The sequence below is a fragment of the Oncorhynchus tshawytscha genome, linkage group LG12 (genome assembly GCF_018296145.1).
Source record: "Oncorhynchus tshawytscha isolate Ot180627B linkage group LG12, Otsh_v2.0, whole genome shotgun sequence".
Classification (NCBI taxonomy): Eukaryota; Metazoa; Chordata; class Actinopteri; order Salmoniformes; family Salmonidae; genus Oncorhynchus; species Oncorhynchus tshawytscha.
This window is the reverse complement of record NC_056440.1, coordinates 3353406-3364940: the sequence shown is the minus strand read 5'-3', so window position 1 is coordinate 3364940 and position 11535 is coordinate 3353406. Positions and strand designations below refer to the sequence as shown.

The 11535-nt window shown below is 43.0% G+C and overlaps 1 protein-coding gene across 2 annotated transcripts in view; it reads right to left on the bottom strand.

Annotated features, from left to right (window-relative positions):
- Nucleotides 1-2250: 2250 nt before the first annotated feature.
- Nucleotides 2251-11535, bottom strand: part of LOC112239066 (atrial natriuretic peptide receptor 3-like) — a 75854-nt gene continuing 66569 nt past the window's right edge. The window contains exons 5-8 of one of the 2 annotated variants that reach the window (XM_042331202.1): nt 11148-11242; nt 9204-9324; nt 4516-4603; nt 2251-2420 (exon numbers count right to left, since the gene is read on the bottom strand). In XM_042331202.1, the coding sequence (XP_042187136.1) occupies nt 2309-2420; nt 4516-4603; nt 9204-9324; nt 11148-11242 (416 nt within the window). In that variant the 3' untranslated portion in view covers nt 2251-2308. The remainder of the gene's footprint in view (nt 2421-4515; nt 4604-9203; nt 9325-11147; nt 11243-11535) is intronic. The other variant, XM_042331203.1, reaches the window with a different exon arrangement.

Here is an 11535-nt window from a genome sequence, read left to right as displayed (position 1 = left end):
CTTTTAGATACAAAAGTATCTATATCCAGAGTAAAACGAGTCCTATATCGACATAACCTGAAAGGCCGCTCAGCAAGGAAGACCTGCTCCAACACCGCCATAAAAAAAGCCAGACTACAGTTTGCAACTGCACATGGGGACAAAGATGGTACTTTTGGAGAAATGCTTGTCCTTAATGACCATCGTTATGTTTTTTACGAAAAAGGGGGAGGCATGCTAGCTGAAGAACACCATCCCAACCATGAAGCACATTGAAAATGTGTGGGCAGAACTGAAAAAGCGTATGCGAGCAAGGAGGCCTACAAACCTGAGTCAGTTACACCAGCTCTGTCAGGACGAATGGGCCAAAATTCACCCAACTTATTGTGGGAAGCTTGTAGAAGGCTCCCCGACACGTTTGACCCAAGTAAAACAATTTCAAGGCAATACTACCAAATACTAATTGAGTATACGTAAACTTCTGACCCACTGGGAATGTGATGAAAGAAATAAAAGCTGAACTAAATAATTCTCTCTACTATTATTCTGACATTTCACATTCTTAAAATAAAGTGGTAATCCTAACTGACCTAATACAGGGATTTTTAACTAGGATTAAATGTCAGGAATTGTGAAAAACTGAGTTTAAATGTATTTGGCTAAGGTGTATGTAAACTTCCGACTTCAACTGTATATATATATATATATATATATATATATATATATATATATATATATATATATATATATATATATATATATATATATATATGGTGAAATAACAGGTCTCAGAGATGCAGAGGAGAAATATATGTTACTATTCATCTCAGAAGAAACCAGTCTGTTTTGTTATAGTTGTGTCAGAATCATCATATACTGTAATATACATTATTATTATACTGTGGGGCGAGTATATTACAGAATTACCATATTTAATCTAAAAAAAAAGATCTCTAGAAAATTCTCACTTTAGAAAATAAGCAAAGTCGAATGGAGGTTTTTACCAGAGAATTTTAGTTTGCAAAGTGTAATACTATATAATTTACTTGATTGGTTGATTGAGAATCAAATCACTGCAGAGATACCGAAATGGTGTAATCCGAAGTTCAAAGACTCAAATCTCCTGTAGTAGTTTCGGGTGGGTCCCTTTAGTGTGGACCATTCTATTGACCAGGGCTTTCCTCCCCTAGGTGTTTGCTCCAACCCCAGTTGAATTACAATCAAGTGTGCTAGATTAGGATTGATGTGAAAACGGTAACTCTCCAGGAAGAGGGTTGGAGGGCACTGCCGTAGACTGTTCTCTCTGCTACCGCACAGCAAGTCTGGAACCACCAGGACCCTGAACGGGTTCTAACCCCAAGCCGTAAGACTGTTAAACAAGACTGTTATCTCTGAGCTGACCTGTTTATCAACCCGTGTTATCTCTGAGCTGACCTGTTTATCAACCTCTGTTATCTCTGATCTGACCTGTTTATCAACCCCTGTTGTCTCTGATCTGACCTGTTATCTTTGATCTGACCTGTTAATCAACCCCTGTTATCTCTGATCTGACCTGTTTATCAACCCCTGTTATCTCTGATCTGACCTGTTCATCAACCCTTGTTATCTTTGAGCTGACCTGTTTATCAAACCCGGTTAACTCTGATCTGACCTGTTATCTCTGACCTGACCTGTTTATCAACCCCTGTTATCTCTGATCTGACTTGTTTATCAACCCCTGTTATCTCTGATCTGACCTGTTTATCAACCCCTGATATCTCTGATCTGACTTGTTTATCAACCCCTGTTATCTCTGATCTGACCTGTTTATCAACCCCTGTTAACTCTGATCTGACCTGTTATCTCTGATCTGACCTGTTATCTCTGATCTGACATGTACCAATGAAGTTCACAGGCTTATTGATCCCTGTTATCTCTGGTGTTACTTTAACCCTGTATGGAGAGCAAATGCTTCTTACATGGTCAAAACCGCTTGCGCTGTTTGTTATAAAACAGGTGAAAACATATTATTATTATATTAATGCCATCTGTACTGGCCCTCTTAAGGGGAGAAGACACACCTAAAGATATACTTCAACAGAGATGAAAGTGGTGCTGTTGTGTGATTGGAACTTTCCTGAGTTTATGAAAGTCAAAAAAGTTAAAAGAGAAAATTTAAAACACGTATAAATGACAGTATGTCTTTCTTTAAATAGCACGACTCCTCTGACAGCCGTATAGCGTGAGTCTTTGGTCACATTTCCCATGGTGCTTCCATCCGCGCTACGCTGCTTCTTGCTTCCCTGGAACGGGAACGTCAGGAGCAACGGATGGTAACCGCCGTGATGCTCTACGCTGCCGAGAAGTTAGATCTGATAGAATCCTCTCGTAACTGACGGTGCTTCCCAATGTCACATTCCTCCCTCGCCGTGCGCCTCTCAATGGTTATCCTGTAGTTCTTCCTGTTAAGAACAAGAGAAAAGTCTTTGAGAAGGGTTTGAATCGTCGGTCTTCTCCTTTAGGCCAGGTCAGTAAATGTGCACAGATTCTTGTTTACAGTGAAATGGGGCCTCCTGCTATAGTTTCCTACTAGATCAGCCCTGTAGCAGGAAACCAGCATCCACTCTTACTAGATCAGCCCTGTAGCAGGAAACCAGCATCCACTCTTACTAGATCAGCCCTGTAGCAGGAAACCAGCATCCACTCTTACTAGATCAGCCCTGTAGCAGGAAACCAGCATCCACTCTTACTAGATCAGCCCTGTAGCAGGAAACCAGCATCCACTCTTACTAGATCAGCCCTGTAGCAGGAAACCAGCATCCACTCTTACTAGATCAGCCCTGTAGCAGGAAACCAGCATCCACCCTTACTAGATCAGCCCTGTAGCAGGAAACCAGCATCCACTCTTACTAGATCAGCCCTGTAGCAGGAAACCAGCATCCACTCTTACTAGATCAGCCCTGTAGCAGGAAACCAGCATCCACTCTTACTAGATCAGCCCTGTAGCAGGAAACCAGCATCCACTCTTACTAGATCAGCCCTGTAGCAGGAAACCAGCATCCACTCTTACTAGATCAGCCCTGTAGCAGGAAACCAGCATCCACCCTTACTAGATCAGCCCTGTAGCAGGAAACCAGCATCCACCCTTACTAGATCAGTCCTGTAGCAGGAAACCAGCATCCACTCTTACTAGATCAGCCCTGTAGCAGGAAACCAGCATCCACTCTTACTAGATCAGCCCTGTAGCAGGAAACCAGCATCCACTCTTACTAGATCAGCCCTGTAGCAGGAAACCAGCATCCACTCTTACTAGATCAGCCCTGTAGCAGGAAACCAGCATCCACTCTTACTAGATCAGCCCTGTAGCAGGAAACCAGCATCCACTCTTACTAGATCAGCCCTGTAGCAGGAAACCAGCATCCACTCTTACTAGATCAGCCCTGTAGCAGGAAACCAGCATCCACTCTTACTAGATCAGCCCTGTAGCAGGAAACCAGCATCCACTCTTACTAGATCAGCCCTGTAGCAGGAAACCAGCATCCACTCTTACTAGATCAGCCCTGTAGCAGGAAACCAGCATCCACTCTTACTAGATCAGCCCTGTAGCAGGAAACCAGCATCCACTCTTACTAGATCAGCCCTGTAGCAGGAAACCAGCATCCACTCTTACTAGATCAGCCCTGTAGCAGGAAACCAGCATCCACTCTTACTAGATCAGCCCTGTAGCAGGAAACCAGCATCCACTCTTACTAGATCAGCCCTGTAGCAGGAAACCAGCATCCACCCTTACAAGATCAGCCCTGTAGCAGGAAACCAGCATCCACTCTTACTAGATCAGCCCTGTAGCAGGAAACCAGCATCCACTCTTACTAGATCAGCCCTGTAGCAGGAAACCAGCATCCACTCTTACTAGATCAGCCCTGTAGCAGGAAACCAGCATCCACTCTTACTAGATCAGCCCTGTAGCAGGAAACCAGCATCCACTCTTACTAGATCAGCCCTGTAGCAGGAAACCAGCATCCACTCTTACTAGATCAGCCCTGTAGCAGGAAACCAGCATCCACCCTTACAAGATCAGCCCTGTAGCAGGAAACCAGCATCCACTCTTACTAGATCAGCCCTGTAGCAGGAAACCAGCATCCACTCTTACTAGATCAGCCCTGTAGCAGGAAACCAGCATCCACTCTTACTAGATCAGCCCTGTAGCAGGAAACCAGCATCCACTCTTACTAGATCAGCCCTGTAGCAGGAAACCAGCATCCACTCTTACTAGATCAGCCCTGTAGCAGGAAACCAGCATCCACTCTTACTAGATCAGCCCTGTAGCAGGAAACCAGCATCCACCCTTACAAGATCAGCCCTGTAGCAGGAAACCAGCATCCACTCTTACTAGATCAGCCCTGTAGCAGGAAACCAGCATCCACTCTTACTAGATCAGCCCTGTAGTACGAAACCAGCATCCACTCTTACTAGATCAGCCCTGTAGCAGGAAACCAGCATCCACTCTTACCAAATGAGCCACACAGACAGTACTGAACATGACATATGCTGTTTTACCTGATGAAGTAGAAGGCCATTAGCAGTGCTGTCCCTAGCAGGGCTCCCACTATGATCCCAGTAACAGCAGATACTCCTAGTCCACCTGCTTGGAGAAGAAGAGGGAGGCTATTAGTAAGGTTAACGGTACCTCTGCTGCACACCTGGGTTCCTACAGTACTACACTATATCCACCTGGGTTATTACAGTACTACAGTATATCCACCTGGGTTACTACAGTACTACAGTATATCCACCTGGGTTACTACAGTACTACAGTATACCCACCTGGGTTACTACAGTATATCCACCTGGGTTACTACAGTGCTACGGTATACCCACCTGGGTTACTACAGTATATCCACCTGGGTTACTACCGTACTACAGTATACCCACCTGGGTTACTACAGTATAGCCACCAGGGTTACTACAGTATATCCACCTGGGTTCCTACAGTATACCCACCTGGGTTACTACAGTACAACAGTATATCCACCTGGGTCCGTACAGTATACCCACCTGGGTTACTACAGTACTACAGTATATCCACCTGGGTTACTACAGTATATCCACCTGGGGTACTACAGTACTACAGTATATCCACCTGGGTTACTACAGTACTACAGTATACCCACCTGGGTTACTACAGTATATCCACCTGGGTTCGTACAGTATATCTACCTGGGGTCCTGCAGTATATCCACCTGGGTTACTACAGTACTACAGTATATCCACCTGGGTTCGTACAGTACTACAGTATATCCACCTGGGTTACTACAGTATAATCACCTGGGTTACTACAGTATATCCACCTGGGTTCGTACAGTATACCCACCTGGGTTCGTACAGTACTACAGTATATCCACCTGGGTTACTACAGTACTACAGCATACCCACCTGGGTTACTACAGTATATCCACCTGGAATACTACAGTATATCCACCTGGGTTCGTACAGTATAGCCACCTGGGTTCGTACAGTATAGCCACCTGGGTTCCTACAGTACTACAGTATATCCACCTGGGTTACTACAGTACTACTGTATACCCACCTGGGTTCGTACAGTATAGCCACCTGGGTTCCTAAAGAACTACAGTATATCCACCTGGGTTACTACAGTACTACAGTATATCCACCTGGGGTCCTACAGTATACCCACCTGGGTTACTAGACTACTACAGTATATCCACCTGAGTTACTACAGTACTACAGTATATCCACCTGGGTTACTACAGGACTACAGTATATCCACCTGGGTTACTACAGTACTACAGTATATCCACCAGGGTTCGTACAGTATACCCACCTGGGTTACTACTGTACTACAGTATATCCACCTGGGTTACTACAGTACTACAGTATATCCACCTAGGTTACTACAGTATATCCACCTGGGGTCCTACAGTATATCCACCTGGGTTACTACAGTACTACAGTATATCCACCTGGGTTACTACAGTACTACAGTATACCCACCTGGGTTACTACAGTACTACAGTATACCCACCTGGGGTACTACAGTACTACAGTATATCCACCTGGGTTACTACAGTACTACAGTACATCCACCTGGGTTACTACAGTACTACAGTATACCCACCTGGGTTCGTACAGTATATCCACCTGGGTTCCTATAGTACTACAGTATATCCACCTGGGTTACTACAGTATATCCACCTGTGGGTACTACAGCATATCCACCTGGGTTACTACAGTACTACAGTATACCCACCTGGGTTACTACAGTATATCCACCTGGGTTACTACAGTATAGCCACCTGGGTTCCTACAGTACTACAGTATACCCACCTGGGTTACTACAGTATATCCACCTGGGTTACTACAGTATATCCACCTGGGTTACTACAGTATACCCACCTGGGTTCGTACAGTACTACAGTATACCCACCTGGGTTACTACAGTATATCCACCTGGGTTACTACAGTATATCCACCTGGGTTCATACAGTATAGCCACCTGGGTTCCTACAGTACTACAGTATATCCACCTGGGTTACTACAGTACTACAGTATACCCACCTGGGTTCGTACAGTATATCCACCTGGGTTCCTACAGTACTACAGTATATCCACCTGGGTTACTACAGTATATCCACCTGGGGTACTACAGTATATCCACCTGGGTTCGTACAGTACTACAGTATATCCACCTGGGTTACTACAGTACTACAGTATATCCACCTGGGTTACTACAGTATACCCACCTGGGTTACTACAGTATATCCACCTGGGTTACTACAGTACTACAGTATACCCACCTGGGTTACTACAGTATATCCACCTGGGTTACTACAGTATATCCACCTGGGTTACTACAGTATACCCACCTGGGTTACTACAGTACTACAGTATACCCACCTGGGTTACTACAGTACTACAGTATACCCACCTGGGTTACTACAGTACTACAGTATACCCACCTGGGTTACTACAGTATATCCACCTGGGTTACTACAGTATATCCACCTGAGTTACTACAGTACTACAGTATATCCACCTGGGGTACTACAGTATATCCACCTGGGTTACTATAGTATACCCACCTGGGTTCGTACAGTATATCCACCTGGGTTACTATAGTATACCCACCTGGGTTCGTACAGTATACCCACCTGGGTTACTACAGTACTACAGTATATCCACCTGGGTTCGTACAGTATACCCACCTGGGTTAATACAGTATATTTTTTATATATTTTTTATTTCACCTTTATTTAACCAGGTCGGCCAGTTGAGAACAAGTTCTCATTTATTACTGTGACCTGGCCAAGATGTGCGCCACAAACATCAACACAGAGTTACACATGGAATAAAGAAGTGTACACTCAATAACACAATCGGGGGAAAAAAGTCTATATACAGTGTGTGCAAATGGCGTGAGGAGGTAAGGCAATAAATAGGTCAATAGTAGCAAAGTAATTACAATTTAGCAGATTAACACTGGAGTGATAAATGAGCAGATGATGATTTTCAAGTAGAAATACTGGTGTGCAAAAGAGCAGATAAGTAAATAAAAACAATATGGGGATGAGGTAGGTAGATTGGGTGGGCTATTTACAGATGGACTATGTACAGCTGCAGCGATCGGTTAGCTGCTCAGATAGTTGGTGAGGGATTTAAGTCTCCACCTTCAGCAATTTTTGCAATTCGTTCCAGTCACTGGCAGCAGAGAACTGGAAGGAAAGGTGGCCAAAGGAGGTGTTGGCTTTGGGGATGACCAGTGAATTATACCTGCTGGAGCGGGTGCACCTGGGTTACGACAGTATATTTTTCACATTTGTGTTTTTTTAACCAGAAATGACTGCTTATGGGTACCTTCATGTGTGTAAAACACTTCTGTTCATAGATTTTAGGTTTTAAAATCAGAAGACATATATCCATTGTTTAGATGGAATGGAATATTCGTATCCTGTATAATTGACTGTGATATTTAGTATATCTCACCTAGCTATCTTAAGATGAATACATTGACTGTAAGTCACTCTGGATATGTCACGCCCTGACCATAGAGAGCCCTTGTTTCTCTATGGTGTAGTAGGTCAGGGCGTGACTAGGGGTTATTCTAGTTAAAAATGTCTATGTTGTGTTCTAGTTTAATATTTCTATGTTGTGTTCTAGTTGATATTTTCTATGTTGGTGTTTTGTATGATTCCCAATTAGAGGCAGCTGGTAATCGTTGTTTCTAATCGGGGATCATATTTAAGTAGCTGATTTTCCCACCTGTGTTTGTGGGATATTGTGTTGTGTTTTGTGTTTGTGCACCACGTAGTCACGTTTCGTTGTTAGTTTATTGATTTATTGTTTTTGCTTTAAGTTTTGCTTTGAGAAATATGAGAAATAAATATGTGGAACTCAACATCCGCTGCGCCTTGGTCCCGTTCTTTTAGGACAACTGTGATAAGAGCGTCTGCCAAACGACGTAAAGGTTCTGCATTCAGATCTTATATTACTGGTATTGATTTGTTGTTGTTGTTGTTGTCTTTAAATATTGATGTCACAAATGTTTCCTTTGACCCTTATTTAACATTATTTATATTTATTATAATGTTATTTGTTCCATTTGACAGTGGAAATCCTGGCAGTATTATATTTATCTGAGAGTGAGGTGGATATATATATTTTACAAAAAAAAAAAAATATATATATTATTTGTCTGTCTGAAACGAAAGATTTCAAAGAAATAAATACGTATATGTCGTTAATTAGATATATATATATATATATATAAAAAAAAAACGTATTTTATAACTTCTTTAATAAACAATAAAAGCAAATTTACCAACATTTCTGAAAATGATTATATCGATTTTTTGTAAATTAACTCTTCGTATATTCTTTCAAAATATTGTATGAATGCGTTTATTTTAACACAATTACTGATGCCATTAGTCAATAATACCTGTCGTAGATATTAGAGGTAAGTGTAATAATGATTTAAGTGGGTTGATCATCCGTATCACTTTACATTTGATTGTTATCCAGACACAATGCATGCCTACCTCTGGAGCTAGTCGCGAAGACCTGATCGCAATCAGAATGTGGACAAGATCAGAAAAAAAGGTGCATTTAAACGGCAGGTATAAACAGGGTTAGAGCGCCAGAGGCAGAGGGAGGAGTTGTGTTTGTTGGTGTGTGGTGCAGACAGACAGATATAACAGATATATTACAGATCATTAGAGATAATTTACATGATTTGTCTGGCAGGTCTGCGTGGGAGACTCTGTGTAGTCCTCTCAGGGTGAAGTGGTCAGGATTGAACCCCGGAAGCATCTGGAAACTATCCTTCACACCATAGTAGTTACACACCGTCTGAGAACACACACACCATGGTAGTTACACACCAAGAACAAACACAAGGGAAACAACTGCCGTCAATCTTAAATAGGGCCCACATATTGAGAAGTTATACTAGAAAAGGACAACTAGGAGGAGAAGGGGGCATTTGACAAGCCAGATAGCATTGTATGGAAGCTGTACAGTCCTTTACGAGCGTGATTTAGAAGGGGGCATTTGACATGCCAGATAGCATTGTATGGAAGCTGTACAGTCCTTTACGAGCGTAATTTAGAAGGGGGCATTTGAACAGCCGATTGGCATTCTATACCATTTATACAGTCCGTTGAGAAAGATTTGTGCCATCTAAAAAAAAAACACCTGATCACTAGCGATGCTAGAGGTTACAGGATTAGGTTGGATGTTATCTGCGGTGGAAGGTTTTCTTCTTACATCATAGGTGTAGAGTAGGAGCACTGATACAGGGTCAGTTTGGCTTTTTACATTATTATGAATAAGGTCACATGGACAGAGGGGACCTGATCCTAGATCAGCACTCCTACTGAGACTCTTTATGACCTGATCCTAGATCAGCACTCCTACTGAGACTCTTTCTGACCTGATCCTAGATCAGCACTCCTACTGAGACTCTTTATGACCTGATCCTAGATCAGCACTCCTACTGAGACTCTTTATGACCTGATCCTAGATCAGCACTCCTACTGAGACTCTTTGTGACCTGATCCTAGAACAAATCAAATCAAATTTGATTTGTCACATACACATGGTTAGCAGATGTTAATGCGAGTGCAGCGAAATGCTTGTGCTTCTAGTTCTGACAATGCAGTAATAACCAATGAGTAATCTAACCTAACAATTCCAAAACTATTACCTTATACACACAAGAGTAAAGGGATAAAGAATATGTACATAAAGATATATGAATGAGTGATGGTACAGAACGGCATAGGCAAGATGCAGTAGATGATATAGAGTACAGTATACACATATGAGATGAGTAATGTAGGGTATGTAAACATAAAAGTGGCATAGTTTAAAGTGGCTAGTGATACATTTATTACATAAAGATGGCAAGATGCAGTAGATGATATAGAGTACAGTATATACATATACATATGAGATGAGTAATGTAGGCTATGTAAACATTATACTAAGTGACATTGTTTAAAGTGGCTAGTGATAAATTTTTTACATCAATTTCCATTATTAAAGTGGCTGGAGTTGAGTCAGTATGTTGGCAGCAGCCACTCAATGTTAGTGGTGGCTGTTTAACAGTCTGATGGCCTTGAGATAGAAGCTGTTTTTCAGTCTCTCGGTCCCAGCTTTGATGCACCTGTACTGACCTCACCTTCTGGATGATAGCGGGGTGAACAGGCAGTGGCTCGGGTGGTTGTTGTCCTTGATGATCTTTATGGCCTTCCTGTAACATCGGGTGGTGTAGGTGTCCTGGAGGGCAGGTAGTTTGCCCCCGGTGATGCGTTGTGCAGACCTCACTACCCTCTGGAGAGCCTTACGGTTGTGGGCGGAGCAGTTGCCGTACCAGGCGGTGATACAGCCCGACAGGATGCTCTCGATTGTGCATCTGTAGAAGTTTGTGAGTGCTTTTGGTGACAAGCCGAATTTCTTCAGCCTCCTGAGGTTGAAGAGGCGCTGCTGCGCCTTCTTCACGACGCTGTCTGTGTGGGTGGACCAATTCAGTTTGTCCGTGATGTGTACGCCGAGGAAACTAAAACTTACTACCCTCTCCACTACTGTCCCGTCGACGTGGAAACCACTCTCAGATGCTTACTGAATAAGGGCCCTGATGTAGGAGGGTTGGTGTTAGGTTCTGTTCTTACCTCATAGGTGCCTGCCTCGGTGTTGGTCATGCTCATCACAGAGAAGTCTCCGTATCTGTCCCCGTTGAAGTCCATAGACACCTGACCTGCGATGCCTGCCCAGCGACCAGAGGACCAGCGGCATGCAAAGAATGGCAGAATTAATTAGCAAGAGCTCAACATTCCAAGGAAAACAGAGAGCAGAGAGCGGAGTGGAGAAATTCCATCACCGGCCAATATAACAGGAAATCCCATCTCTCCTCCCGCCGTTTGTGTTGGCAGGCCCTACTAGAATTGTAATTTCATCCCTACAGCTGTGTTCCCAAAAATTGTTGGCATTTTTAACATATTATTTATTTTAACAAGAAAATATGACCCTGTTCTTGACGATTCCTGCTGAACAAAACAT